The sequence below is a fragment of the Adiantum capillus-veneris genome, chromosome 24 (assembly GCF_014529385.1).
Source record: "Adiantum capillus-veneris isolate H3 chromosome 24, ASM1452938v2, whole genome shotgun sequence".
NCBI classification, from domain to species: Eukaryota; Viridiplantae; Streptophyta; class Polypodiopsida; order Polypodiales; family Pteridaceae; genus Adiantum; species Adiantum capillus-veneris.
This window is the reverse complement of record NC_140954.1, coordinates 15,260,447-15,275,952: the sequence shown is the minus strand read 5'-3', so window position 1 is coordinate 15,275,952 and position 15,506 is coordinate 15,260,447. Positions and strand designations below refer to the sequence as shown.

Below are 15,506 nucleotides of genomic sequence, written 5' to 3'. Positions count from 1 at the left end.
GATGTCTTTACACCCAGCCTAAATTAAACTAATACAAATGGCATAAGTAGGCTTCATACTAAAAATCTCAAAACTCATGCTTTGTTGTATAGAACGATTTCAAACTTTGATCTTTCGTTACAAGATTAACGGACAATAACAAGGCTATAAAGGTGACATTATACCAGTCTGTGGGATGAAAAACAAAGAGAAAACCTTCCTTAGGAGATAAAAAAGTGAAATTATCAAAAATGATAGGCAAAAGAGGGCCTCTTGGATCTAGAGGGTGGTTGAGGTATCCCGTAGGCTAAAATGTGCTTTGGATCCTGGAATGTGCTAGGCGGTGTATTGGGCTACTCTTTTACAATTGAAGGGAGTGTGAATGCACCCTTAGAGGGCCTATGGAGGAGCCCAACTGCAAACATGCAACATTTATGCAATGTGGTATGTGAAGTGTCAAGCATCCAATTAAATATGCACATAATCGTATCGACATGTTTTTGCATAAATGCCTTCACTTGCGCACATATACCTGGATAAATCCATGATAAGCCCAAATTCACCTTTAATGGAACGTGCAAGGTATAGACTCCTGGTAGTCACCCATAAGACAAAATAACCATCAGCTCCATATGAGGGCCGGACTCAGTCACCATTGCCCAACAGTGGGTGTAGAATAAAATAACAATCTATGCTCACACACACACGAGCATAGATAATGACCCTCTCTGTGCATGAAAAATGTTACTATTTTTGACTAGTTATTGCCATGGAGGGCCAAGTCCAATCCAAAAGATATGATAATGATAAGATTAACTACTTAACTATTTGAACCATCTTTGAAACTTGTCAAGAAGTTTCAAAAAGCAAGCATAATAATGTTTAAAGATGCCACTGCTACTCAACGAAGTTGTTTAAAGCCAAGAAAGTTGTTTCCCTCCTTTTCCTATTTGGGGGGAGAGAGGGGGAGAGAGAGAGAGAGAGAGAGAGAGAGAAGAAGAAGAAGAAGAGAGTTTTAATGTCGTAGGAAACTATCCCAAGAGACCTTAAAGATCTAGAGAGAGAGAGAGAGAGAGAGAGAGAGAGAGAGCAATCATTCAATGTGAATCAAAGCACATGAATGGTAAGGAAGTGGCCTCCCTAAGACAGCAAGCTGATGACTTCAGGGGCTCTCATTAGGCCCAAGAAGCCACATTCAAGATCTTTCAAGCTAGTTTACACCAACTCTGTTAAATCTGAATTCCTAGTTTCCTGGAAAGAATCATCGGGGGTCCATGGTCGCTTACCCTTGTGTGGTCCTCCCACAAGTCCCCAGTGTTCATATTGCCTTTGGCGAGCCCTGGCCCTCTCTTTTTCTTTCTCTGACTTGACATGAATACAATAAGGGCATGACACTCCATCTTCCCAAGCTGGAGAGAGCATATCCTCATCATTTACCGGCTTCTTGCATGCGTAGCACAGCTTGTGAGTTCCTACTTTCAATCCATGCTCCACGGAAACTCTTTTGTCAAACACAAAACACTCGCCTTCCCATAAACTTTCGCTAGCAGGGATTTCTTCTAAGTAATTCAGTATACCACCCTCCAAATGATACACCTGCAAAGCACAAAGAATAAGGGAGAGTTGATCAAAGGTACATGCACAGAAAAATAACAGTGATAACAGAAAACCCAGGAGCTGTTAAGCGGGACCACAAAGCAAAACTACCAAAGTATGATCTTGCTTGCAAAACTACCCAAATGGAGAACCAGCTTCTTAAAGAGGTGAGGTCCTTAGATGAGCTTGTGACCAGCAAAGCAAAAAAGAAGGGTTCATCAAAGGAGCCTTTGCAGACAGACATGGACACTCTAAGCGTCTTTCTATGCTAAGCACAGACCCCAACTTTAATTCCCAACAGCAACTCAAATTTTGAGTCCAACAATAAACAAAAGAAAGCCTATACCAGACTGTGTGTCAAAATAATGGACACTCTAACAGTCTAACAACAAAGTACAACCACAAAGCAACAGTGAGTTATGTACCTCTTTAAAGCCCTTGCTCATCAAAAGACTGGTAGCTTTTTCACACCTGATTCCACCAGTACAATACATAGCAACCTTTCTGGGATAATTGGGGCGTACTTCTGCGTTCAAGCCATCAGACTGCGAAGTACTCTCCTGCTTCCGTAGGTGATCATCAATCCAAGCAGGGAATTCTCGAAACGATTCTGTTTCAGGGTCCACAGCTCCTTTGAATTTCCCTATCCTGATCTCATATGAGTTCCTCACATCAATAATCATCTGCAGTAAGTTTGCATGATTCAACAAATATCTGGAGCAGATTTTTTGACATGAATCATGAGGAGTTTAAACATGCAACTCAGAGGTGATTGTCCATTGGAAAATTTACATCTGAAGCAGATTACTTGACATAATTCACAATGGAGGTCAAGTATGCAACTCAGATGTGATTGTCCGTTGAAGTAGTTTACGTAAACCAACCCTTCTCTCTTTTGCTCATCTTTGAGCTCTTATTTCCCTTCTCAGAGGCTAGCTCGTCGATGTGCATGCACATGCACATGGGTGTGTGCGCCAAGCTGCTTGCGCACAGATACATGCGTGTGTATTTGCATGCATATGCATGTTTTACATTGTACATTCAAGCATAAGAACATATGAATTACCTCACTGTTTGTTGCTGTATTTTAAGGGTCTGTGTCAAAGCTTTTGGAGCTTTGTCTGTGTAGTCAATTAGCATCCTCTCACATGGACCTTCCAAGTTCCAACATGCTCTATGCAATGCTGGAGCACAAAAAATTCTCTTCCCCACCTCAAAAATCCCTCAACAATGCCATCTAATTCTCACCCTCAGCCCCTCTCCATCCTTCCCTCCCCCTTGTCCTTTCCTCCCTCCCTCCAACCCTGAAGACACATGACAATCAAGTGATGCATTTAGTGAAACTTCCAGATAAGCACAGGCATAGCTGTCTGCACACTATCAAACTACACAAAGATAAAAATCACATACCAACAATCATCTATAACATGAGAGAACATACCGTTCCATCTTCTTGAAGCAGTGAATTCCATTCTTTGGGGCTCACATACTTTCCCACCTCCTTTGCTGGGGATACTTCAGGTATTCCAAGAGTAACAATCTGGCAACATCAATGAAAACAACAAAGAGTCCGGAATTTTCAAAAGAGCAAGAGACTCCACAGAGGTAGTGTACACACCTCATTTTTAAGCTTAACCCTGACATGACCCCAACGAAATGGAGCATCATCACCAGCTCCTAAGGGAGACTTTTCAGTATGACCATGATGAAGCTCCTCTTCTTCATCGGTAGCAGGCGACTCAGTCCGCCTCAACTTCATCAATCGTTCATCGGACTCTATGTGCTTCAAAACCTTTTCGACTGCATTTCGAGTCCCACAAATGCTTCCATTGATGCCTTCACTGGCAAGTATGATACCTCCTGAGACACGCTGTTGATCTCAATCATAAATTTGTAAACAATGAAAACGGGAAACGTATTATGACAGCTTATACATTCGACCTCCCGGATACTGATCACTCAAGTTAAGAGATGACAACAAGAGCCTCATGAGACCAAGTCTAACTGATACCACAAGTCTTCTAAATGTAATTACAAAAAACCCCCCCTCAGCCCTGAAATCTTCAAGCCTCAAAACAAAACAAATGGTTTTGACAAACAAGTTGAAACCCCCAAAATTTTCCCATTTCCAAGATTTGTTCAAAGCATAGAGAACACACTTTGCAGTTAACCGAAGTTCAAAGCTCGATGTGATTGATTAATAGTGTGAATGTATTATCTGTATATACCTACGAGGAAAAGCCCAGATTCCCCCATAGAGAATGTGCAAGTTTTACACCCAGTATATTCACCCACAAAAAAATACAATCATTCACCTCATCAAGCATGTGCACACAAACGATACAAAGAATTTGACCAATACAATTCTTTGCAACTTAGACAGAAACATGAAGAAAATTGCGAAGTTTTTGATTCATGCTAGTTATCCACAAGACAATCTAATCATCAACCCCCTAATGCATGTCAAGTTTTAAATGTATTATTGAGCCCTGACAATGATAGTGGGGTAGTTGTATTATTTGGTGAATACAACGTCTCACCACTATGCATAGTAAAACCTTTGAATTGAAAGCCAGCCTTTGGTGCCTTTGCTCATGCACTACTGCACTACATTATTCTTCAAATAGTGTCGTCACGAGCAGTGTAGCAAACTGCTGTATTCCGCCGATACAGGGTGAAGATATTGCTTGAAGGTCCCGAACTGAGTGTGAAAACAACTCCTTATCATAAAAGAAAAGCCAATAGACCTGCAAGTGTCCTGCCCAATAGGATTTGTGGTGTCTGTAGTCAAATCGTCTTGAGAGAATGGGGAAGCCCAGGAACCGTCATGAGAATGACCGGAAGCCTGTCAATGCATAAACCTGCAACCCAGTGTGGCCAGGTGGCTAAGATGTGTAAAACTCCAAGAAGGCCAGATGTAGCAATCTGCACCGTAAACGTCCTCGAAAACAAGGAAAGCCAGACTAAACAATCTGCACTGTAGAAGCTACTGTAAGCTGCAGCATGCACCGGAAGACCGCACGGACCACCACCGGATGGTGTCCTGTAAGTAGATAGCGTAATCCAAGACAAGGGAAAACCCAGACTCAACAGTCTGCACTGTGAAGGGCCTATGAGAACAGGTATGTATGGTTAGACCAAGCTGTCTGCACCGTAATCATCTTGTATAAAGAAGGGACGCCAGACCAAGCAGTCTGCACTGTGAAGATCCTCTGAGAAGAGGAAAGGCCAGACCAAGATGTCTGGGCCGTCTTGCCTGTATCTCCAGCCTCCAAACCTCCGGTGTCAACCAAAACAGAATCCGCGCCAACGCCACCAAACCGCATCTCAATGTGGCTCTCAATGTGAATAAGCTGGGAGTCGCCTACTACCCAAGTCGGGGGATAAGTCTACTGTAAGGTTACCGAGGGTGAGTGCAAGCAACTCCGAAGGTAGCAACCAAATGATCATGAGTGTAGAAGAGCAATTGCACTACCATCCAAAGCAAGCTCCGGGTGACTCCGGATGTAGTCGCAGGGTGCCCGATCTCCCGCATCTCGCGGATAAACTCCATAAGAGAGTCCAAAGCACTAAAGTCCCACTTGAGTCTGTAGATCCAAGCAATGAACCTGTCCAAGAAGAGATCCAAGATCCTCTCCCTAAGTCCATGTAGATGCTCCTGTGTAAGCAAGTGATCTGACGTGTCTGTCCAGCCAAGATGGTCGTGTCTTCTCTAGAAATGTCGGAATCCCACATGCCATGAGCATGGCCATATCTCGTGTGAACTCCTCTGATGAGTGCATAGGTGTCTCCATAACAAACCACAAGTCACCACCCCCTCTGGAGTGTGAAACCACCGAATGATGGCTGGAATGAATGGCTCTCCCAAGGATCGTACGCCCACAGATGATCAAGCCGACGTCGAAGATACCATGTACTGCAGGAGTCACTGAGAGACCACATGGACCACCACCGGATGGTGTCCTAGCAGGAGGTGACTTCATCCTCTCTAAAAACCCAAGCCATGTGGCTGCTGTCCACCCAAAAACACAATTGCGAGGTGATGAAAACGCTGCTGTCCAGCGATTTTCAGTGTGCTCGTACGCTCCCGGCATGGTCCAGAGCGGTGCAGAGGGTGTAGGGAGGGCGGGGGATGAATGTCACAGCCCCTGATGGGCTGAAAACAGAGAAACCAGCAGTGTTCGATGGCTGAAATCCAACGATCTGAAGAGGAACAGGACCAGCTGTCACAAAGTGATGACGTGTCTGCCTGAGAGCTGAAACTATAGCTGCTGCTGAAAACCCTGATTCTGGAAACCCTAACCCTAACCCAAGGTCAGCAGACAAAACTCCGTGAGGATGACGTGGCAGGATTTCCGTAAATTGCGGCTCAATTGGTGGGTTGCGGCAGTTTGCTTTTTCTCAACGCAATTTGAGGAGAGAGAGACTTTGCTTTATTTTATTAAAAGCTCTAGAGAGAGAGCTTGTGAGAGAAAAGAGTTTTGCTTTTATTTAAGGCTTTTGATTTGAAGCTTTTGGGGCTCTACTTTTGGCAACCCTTGTAAACAATAAATAAGTGGTGAGGGCTCCCACTCTGTAGAGCATCTGGACGCAGAGTCTGAGAGTGAAACCCGAACCACTCTCTTGTACTTTGAACACTGATTAATCCATAAAGAAATACCGAAAGGGGCGCCAGTCTTTGGGGCCAATATCTCTAGGCACGGAACTCCGCGGGGTCAATGCAAATCTATTGTGAACTGTGAACTGCTTTGAAGTGGTTATTTGGTGCTGTCGTGATTGATTCTTGACTTGGAGTGTCCAAGTCTGTTAAGTGGTATCAGAGCACCTCCGGTTTCTCTTCTATGGGAAATCCGATCCCAATTTTTTTTCCATGGCACCTATGGCTTCACGCAAGGATCAGTCGACTCCCTCTGCATCCGGAGATGCGGGCAGGGATCACAACGAAGATTCCGGCAGAGAGTATGGCCCGCCTCGGCCTACTCAGGCGGAGCAACGAGAGATGAAGCGTCGTCAATTGATCGGCGATGCAACAAAGATGATGCTCAGTTTTGCAAAGGATCCAAAATGGGCAAAATATATGAGCGAGACTTATTTCCATGAAGTGCATGAGCAGTGGCAGAAAACCACAACACCACCCCCGAAACCCGCTCTCAAGAAACCTTCTGCTCACAAGCAATTTTCAGAGAAGGAATTAGAAGAGGTGGTTGATGAACGGATTGCTCAGCTTTTTGACGCGCAGATCAAAGCTAAAAAGTACAGCAAAAAGCAGAAGAAGGGCACTGACTTCTCCGCAAAGAAACAGAAGAAGCGTGTTCGATTTGAAGGAGTAACCAGTTCTTCTTCTTCTTCTTCTTCTTACAGTTCTTCTAGCTCTTCAGATTCGAGCGAATAAGACAGAAAAGGCAAAAAGCGAAGCAAGAAACAACGCTTCGGAAAGGGCAAGAAAAAGGCAAAGAAGTCTAAATCTCGCCCAGTGAGTGACAGTTCTACAAAGGACTCGTCTACGGATAGTTCAGACTTTGATGAAGGCAAATTTTATGCGAACAAGAAGAATTTTTATAAAGCCAACAAGTATGACTTTCTGGAAGATAAAAGCAAGAAAGTCCGAGAGTTTAAGGAAGGTGGACAGTCGATCAAATTTGACACTTTTTCAGGATACAAAGATGCTTCGAAGGCTTTGTCTTTTATACAGCAGTTTGACATCGCTTTCGCGGGAGGACGCTACTCAGAGCACTCCAAGATTCGGAGAGTTGCCTCTTATTTTAAGGGGAATGCTCGAACTTGGTGGCCCACACTTCTTTTAAACAAGACTGCGCCAGTTAAATGGCTGAAATTTAAGAAGCTTTTTGCTTTTTATTTCTTCTTGGCTGACGCAAGAGTATGAACGTGATATACGAGCTGCTTGGAACCATCTTCGGATGACCAAGAGAGATACAGTGGACGCTTATTGCGAGAGATTCTGGAGCTCTTTTCTACCCGCCTCTTCATTCAAGAAGATCTCGTTCAGATAACAGATTGAGCGGTTTACCTAGGGTCTACCTACAGAGATCCGAGATCACTGCTTGGAACAGAAGTCAGCTTCTATTCAGGAGTTGATGAGTCATGCGAAACGGGGCTTTGCCATTCACTCTAGCAGTCTGACCTACCCCACCAATGAGGTCATGACACAACAAGCCGAATAGACTTCAGCAAATGAAAGTAGAAAGAGAAAGAGCAACCCAGAAAAGAAGGATGCACGACCCAAGCTTACTCCTCAGGAGAGAGCTCGCTTCATCAGGGAGGGGAAGTGCTTTGGATGCGGGGAACGTGGACATATCTCCGCGAAGTGCCCTAAAAAGATTAGAAAGAACAGAATGATAAGGACGACGACAGGCCTGAGAGTTCGAGAGCAGCTGAGGAACGTGGAAGAAAAGGCAAAATGAAAACAAGACTGGTTCCAGATTGTGTGGGTACTGATCATGGACGAGAGTACAGAACTTGTCGAGCTTGGGGCAAAGTGAAAGACCAAGAGGCCCTGATCTTCTTTGATGGAGGAGCCAAGTCCAACTTCATTTCACCGGAATTGGCGGCGCGGCTCGAGATCACTCCCGATCGGATGGGACCACTTGCGGAGGTTGTTCTAGCAGCACCCAGCAGGGACGTAGCCATTACACCTGTCATTGGCAAACTTCGGTTGCATTGTCAGGGGTATTTGGGGCATGAGGACTTTTTCATAATGCCTTTGGAAGGTTGTGATGTTCTCTTAGGGATTCCCTGGTACCACAAGAACAACGCCGTGGTCGATTATCGGACATTGACTACAGAGAAGGGCAGAACCATTGTACTTGATATTAAACTGAAGGGCGAGTCTGTCCCTATTGTATCGGCTTCGGCAATTTCTAAATTAATGAAATCCAGTCTGTTTGTTTACTCAATTTTTATGAAAGAATTGAGCGATAAGGATAGGACAAATATGTCTAAACTTGATAAAGAACACCAAGATTTTCTCCAATCTCACACCGATTGCTTCTCAGAGGGCCTACCAGGCGAGTTACCACCTGCTCGTCCTGAAGATCATACCATTGATCTGATACCTGGAAGCACACCACCGAACCGGCCACCTTACCGTGTGATCCGAGCACAAAATGAAGAGATTATGAACCAAGTGCAAGACCTCTTGGAAAAGCGTCTTGTCCAGCCTAGTACTTCACCGTATTGTTCTCCAGTGTCGTTGGTTTTGAAGAAAGACGGATCTTGGAGAATGTGCATCGATTATAGAGCTCTCAACAAAATCACCACCAAGAACAGATTTCCGATTCCTAGGATCGATGATATACTCGACAGATTACAGGGATCCTCGTGCTTTAGCAGGATTGATTTGAAGAGTGGATATCATCAGATCAGAATCGCGTCGGGAGACGTCTACAAGACAGCTTTTCGGACGACTTTTGGGTTATTTGAGTTTTTGGTGATGCCTTTTGGCTTAACCAATGTTGTTGCGACATTTAACCGGATGATGGATAGGATTTTTCAAGAGTACAGGCTATTTGTAATTTTGTTGGCACTTTCTTTGACGATATCATTGTTTTCTCCAAGAATGAGGCAGAACACAGAGATCATCTGCTTCAGGTCTTTCAGGCATTACAAATCACAAGTTAGTGATTAATGCAAAGAAAAGTGAATTTTTCCTACCAGAGATACACTTTTTGAGACACATTGTCTCAGCAGCAGGAGTGCAAATGGATCCGGCCAAGATAGAGACTATACGTGATTGGTCCGATTTAAAGAATGTCCATGAAGTTAGAAGCTTCTTGGGATTGTGTTCGTACTACAAGCGGTTCATTCAAAAGTTTGCACTTTGCATATCTTGACACAGACAGGAGTCCCTTTCTCGTGGGGACCCACAGAGGTGACTGCCTTTCAGACATTGAAAAAGAAATTGACTACGGGACCAATTTTGACTTTGCCGGACTTGCAGAAGTCATTTGAAGTATATCGTGATGCTTGTGGTCGTAGTCTGGGTGCGGTCTTAATGCAAGAAGGCTATGTCATTGCTTACGAGAGCCGATTGTCCTCAAGGCCGGAGATGACAACACATATTTATGAGAAAGAGCTTTTGGCGGTTACCCATGCTCTTACTCAGTGGCGGCATTACCTACTCGGAGCAGATTTTACTGTCTTTACAGACCATCAGAGTTTGCGCTACTTCTTGTCACAGAAGCAACTTTCGGAAAAGCAGATGCGGTGAGCAAACATTTGTCACAGTTTTACTTCCAGATTGTCCATGTAACACAAGGGACAGAAGAATGTGGTGGCAGATGCTTTGTCTCAGAAGCCATTGGTTCTGGCTATTTCCGCGATACATCATAGGAGCTTCGAGGATATGGTCGACCAGTATACCACAGATACAGATTTTGCAGACGTTTTCACACGGATACGAGATGGGGAGACAGTAGCGCGATATTCCATTCGGGATGGCTACTTGATGAGAAAAACCATGTTGTGCGTTACACAACCGTTGAGGGAAAAGGTTATGACTAAATGCCACTGTCCACCTTTTACGGGTCACCACGGCATTGCTACCACCATGAAAGGGGTAGAGAGATACTTCTATTGGCCGAGACTCAAAAAGGATGTGGAAGGTTTTGTGCGCAGTTGCTTAGTATGCTAGAAGGTTAAGTTTGACGGGCAAAAAGCACAGGGATTGTTACAGCCTTTGCCCATACCCACCCGCCCCTGGGAAAGTATTGCAATGGATTTCATTTTTTATCTCCCGAGAACACAGAGTGGTCACGATGGTATCTGGACTGTTATTGACAAATTTAGCAAACAGGCTCATTTCATTCCAGTGAAGAAAACAGTCAAGCCGAATCACTTAGCGAGACTGTTTGTGGCCCAGATTTTCAGATTACATGGCATGCCTGAGACGATTGTCTCCGACAGAGACCCCAGATTTACGAGTTTGTTTTGGAAGGGAATTTGGGAGAACATTGGCACGCGGTTGCAGTTCTCGTCATCGTTCCACCCGCAGACTGATGGGCAATCTAAGATTGCCAATTCAGTGGTTTTAGATTTATTGAAGTCTTATATCTCGGATCAGAAGACTCAATGGGAAAAGTATCTACCTTTGGTGGAATTTGCCTACAATAACACGATACACTCTTCGACGGGGAAGGCACTATTTGAGATTGTTGAAGGTGCTGCGAAGGTTCCACCCTTCCTAAGCACGAAAGATAAGATTTTTGAAGCGGATGAATATACGCAAGACTTAGTACGGCTTTTGCCAAGGTTCGTGAGACTTTGCAGAAATCTCAACGACAGAAAAAGGCAGCGGATCGCCATCGTCGCGACTTGAAATTGAAGGAGGATGATTGGGTGCTCTTACGTTTTGAGAAGGCACGCCTGAGAAAGAAAAAGGGAAAGGAGAGGCTTTTTCCAAAGCTTAGTATGCGATACTACGGACCTTTCCAGATCACTGAAAAGATAAATGATGTCTCCTTCCGACTTAAACTGCTTGATACTTGGAGGATTCACAATGCATTTCATGTGAGTCTCATGAAACCTTTCAAAGGCGATGTGCCTGATGATGGGGAGCCTGATGAGCAACCCGAACTGGAAGAAAACGATGAGATCCTTGTTCCTGAACAGATTTTGGCACATAAGGATACAAAGAATAAAGGTAAAGTCCGAAGGCGGTTCTTGGTTAAGTTCAAGAACTATCCTGCATTGGATGCGAAGTGAATGGAGGAGGAGGACCTAGCAGATACTCCTCAAATTGTGAAACTTTACCTCGAGGCTTTTGGTTTAGCATAGTCTACTCCAAATCGAACCCAGAATTCAGCTTGGCCGAAGATCTGGTGCAGTGGGATGCACAAGAGGGGAGTTACTCCGCTCCTTTGTCAACAGATGCCTTGATTTAGATACTAGAGTCACTGATGTCTCTTCGAGCTTCGAAGATACTGAAAGCTGACAATATTCTGCTGTATGACTTTATGAAATGGAATTCCTAATTATGATACTGATTTGTTCTTGACTTCTTTTAAGTGCAGGAACTGATACACGAAATGACTGCAGCATTTTGGTCTGATTGATCTCGAATAGACATGGTTGCAATAGGGGTTAGTCAATCGGGTATCGATGAGGTCCCGACTGGATCTAGATGCGATTGCTAGCTACATTGCCGATAAATCATGGTCTAAGATCCGAATGAATGTTGAATGTCATGTGATGTGACTGTCGATTGGTACATGTGCTAGATGTGTGTTCCTAGTACGTAGGTACTAACAATCAGTGTCTGCTAAGACGGTTTATGGCCTCTGTCTGTTTTGCAGGCGTAATCGAGAGCGATTACAATGCTTTCAAGAGGGGGGTATGTCACAAAGTGATGACGTGTCTGCCCGAGAGCCGAAACTATAGCTGCTGTTGAAAACCCTGATTCTGGAAACCCTAACCCTAACCCTAACCCTAAAAAGGGCAACAGACAGAATTCCGTGAGGATGACATGGCAGGATTTTCGTAAATTGCGGCGCAATTGACAGGCTGCGGCAGTTTGCTTTTTCTCAACGCAATTTAAGGAGAGAGAGACTTTGCTTTATTTTATTAAAAGCTCTAGAGAGAGAGCTTGTGAGAGAAAAGAGTTTTGCTTTTATTTCAGGCTTTTGATTTGAAGCTTTTGGGGCTCTGCTTTTGGCAACCCTTGTAAACAATAGATAAGTGGTGAGGGCTCCCACTCTGCAGAGCATCTAGACGCAGAGTCTGAGAGTGAAACCCGAACCACTCTCTTGTACTTTGAACACTGATTAATCCATAAAGAAATACCGAAAGGGGCGCCAGTCTTAGGGGCCAATATCTCTAGGCACGGAACTCCGCCGGGCCAATGCAAATCTATTGTGAACTATGAACTGTTTTGAAGTGGTTATTTGGTGCTATCGTAATTGATTCTTGACTTGAAGTGTCCAAGTCTGTTACACCGGCAAGGCACCGGATGCGGAGCCGGTGTGGAAGGCAAGATCCAGGGTTGAAAAGCTGAGCGCTGCCCTCCTACTGCAAAAATGTTGCAGCTGTCCAAAAATGCTAGAGCTGGCCAAAAACGCAAGTAGAGGGAGGGATGTTCCAATGACGAAAATGCCCGAGAATTGTAGCGCTGGCAGCCAGAAGCAAAAATGCTGGCCTGATTTGCCAAAACGCAGGTGGAGGGGGGTCCTCGGCGATGAAAAACGCATGTTTCTTCGCATGCCTGGTCATTGCAAAAACGCTGGCAGATCTTGCAGAAAACGCTGCTGATGTGACCCCTTGGGAGGAGAACTTGATGCAGAGATGCGCCTTTGGATCATCGAGAGCTTGAAGCTCTGATACCATGTGAGAGTGCCCGTGTGCGAGAGAGAGAGAGAGAGAGAGAGAGAGAGAGAGAGAGAGAGAGAGAGAGAGAGAGATCACAAATGCAAGATATGGTGAAGAGGGGGCGATTAGCCCCCCATGACTACCATGAGCAGAAGACTCAATACACAATGATCAAATGATGGAAGTGGGTACCTCCCTGGCCCCATAAATAGGTGCCCAAGGGGAGGTAGGACAATGCCTCGAAAAATCCCCCACGACCCAACAAGAAATAAATGAAATATATATGAGGGCGCCCGGACAAGGTGGGCGGCCGGCTCAGAAGTGGGCAGCCGGATAGTGCACTCTAAATGCATATGCAAAGGGTGGCCAACCCGGAGGCACACCAGACGTACATGTATACCCTAGACCTGTGAAGCAGCAGAGTGGTGTAAATCTAATAGAAAGGACACCAATTTTATAAGTTGTACCAACTTATGGGGTCCTATCCGAAGGGGCCCAAAGGGACAAAGGCTATAAAGACAGGCGAGTAAAAGGCTGACGACATGGTAGCTGAACGGACCTCGCGATTTGCGTTGCTAACGTGACCGATTTCGGTGATTCATACTACTGACATGGCACCTGTACGAAAATTCCGCAATTGTGCTGGCTAGCTTTTGGGACCCAGATGCTTTTAGACTTGAAGCATTTCATGTACACTACTTTTGGTAGGCCTAGGGCCTATAAACTAAGTGCCACGGGCTTAGTCTCAAGCAGATAAGCTTGGTAACACTGTTGAGACGAGGACCTTCAGACATTGTACTTTGTGAAGCATTAATAATAAAGAAATACCGAAATGTGAGAGTGCGCTTGTGTGGAAGCGTGAGAGAGGAGAGAGAGAGAGAGAGAGAGAGAGTAGAAGCAAGATACTGGTGTAGGGAATAGGGGGCGTCGGGCAATCAACCCCCCATGACTACCAGAGCAAGAGACCCTCAATACATCATATGATAATGAAATGTGTACCCCCTAGGCCCCATATATATGAGTGCCCAAGGTGGGCGTGCAACTCAAGTGGACGGCTGGCCCCAAACTAGGGCAGCCACAAGGTACAACCTATGCTATGGGTGGCTAGCCCAGAGACACTAGCCGTACCAAGGAAGTGCCCTCGACATGTGTGAAGCAACACAGTGGTGTAAATTTAAAACCCCCTCTCAACACTTGATGCTGAACAAACCGAATGAAACTGAAGATGTGACGTAAATGATGAAGATGTCTACTACAATGTCCACTAAAGGACAATACTCCGGCGAACTCCGCGAGTGTAGCAGCAGTCTAGGGTGTCCCGACCACCAAGAAATCTCCATGGTAAAGTGCCATCACGAACAGTGTAGTAAACTATTGTACTCCGTGTCACAAAGTGATGACGTGGCGGACAGCAGAAACCCTAATTTCTGCCAGAAACCCTAAAATTCCTGCAAACCCTAATTTCTACCAAAAACCCTAATTTCCGAAAATCGCGGAGACTGGAATTTTTATTTTTTTTTGGAAAATGAACAGCGACGCGAATTTTGCTTTTTTTTTATAAAAAAAGAGAAAAAGACTCTCTAAGAGAGAGAGAGAGAGAACTGATGCTTTTGATTTTAAAAGCTTTTGGGGCTCTGCTTTTGGGCATCCCTTGTAACCTTTAAATTAGTGGTGAGGGCCTCACTTCTCAGAGCATCTAGACGCAGAGTTTGAGAGTGAAACCCTAACCACTCTCTTGTACTTTGATGATTGATTAATACAAAAAGAAATACCGAAAGGGGCGCCAATCTTTGGGGCCAATATCTCTAGGCACAGAACTCCGCCGGCCAAGTGCAAATCTATTGTGATCTGTGAATTGTTTTGAAGTGGTTATTTGGTGCTGTCGCGGTTGATTCTTGACTTGGAGTGTCCAAGTCTGTTACAGTGGTATCAGAGCACGGCCGATTTCTCTTCTACGGGAAATCCGATCCCCGAATTTTTTTTTTCCGCGGCACCTATGGCTTCAGGCAATGATCAGTCGACTCCCTCTGCATCTGGAGATGCGGGCTGGGATCACAACGAAGATTCAGACAGAGAGTATGGCCCGCATTGGCCTACTCAGGCAGAGCAAAGAGAGATGGAGCGTCGTCAATTGATTGGCGATGCAACAAAGATGATGCTCAATTTTGCCAAGGACCCAAAGATGGCAAAATATATGAACCAGACCTCTTTGGAAGAGGTACAGATGGAGTGGCAGAGAACCACAACACCACTCCCGAAACCCGCTCTCAAGAAACCTTCTGCCTCGAAGAAATATACGGAGAAGGAACTGGAGAACGTGGTTGATGCTCGGATTGCTCAGCTTTTTGACGCGCAAAAGAAAGCCAAAAAGCACGGCAAAAAGCAGAAGAAAAGCACTGACTTCCTGGGATTTTTGGGTTGTCGGTCGACATTTGACAAGGAAAAGAAATTGAAGAAGCGCGTCAAGTTTGAAGACCTACCCAGTTCTTCTTCTTCTTCTTCTTATGACAGTTCTTCTAGCTCTTCAAACTCGAGCCAAGAAGACAGAAAAAAAAGCAAAAAGCGAAGCAAGAAACAAAGCTTCGGAAAGGGCAAGAAAAAGGGAAAGAAAC

At 44.9% G+C, this 15,506-nt stretch overlaps 1 protein-coding gene across 1 annotated transcript in view; it reads right to left on the bottom strand.

The window, feature by feature from the left end:
- Positions 1-1,000: 1,000 nt before the first annotated feature.
- Positions 1,001-15,506, bottom strand: part of LOC147425995 (Rhodanese/Cell cycle control phosphatase superfamily protein) — a 33,180-nt gene continuing 18,674 nt past the window's right edge. Inside the window, exons 2-5 of the mRNA XM_086499165.1 lie at positions 3,194-3,445; positions 3,017-3,115; positions 2,001-2,258; positions 1,001-1,575 (exon numbers count right to left, since the gene is read on the bottom strand). Coding sequence (XP_086355291.1) covers positions 1,195-1,575; positions 2,001-2,258; positions 3,017-3,115; positions 3,194-3,445 — 990 coding nt within the window. The 3' untranslated portion in view covers positions 1,001-1,194. The remainder of the gene's footprint in view (positions 1,576-2,000; positions 2,259-3,016; positions 3,116-3,193; positions 3,446-15,506) is intronic.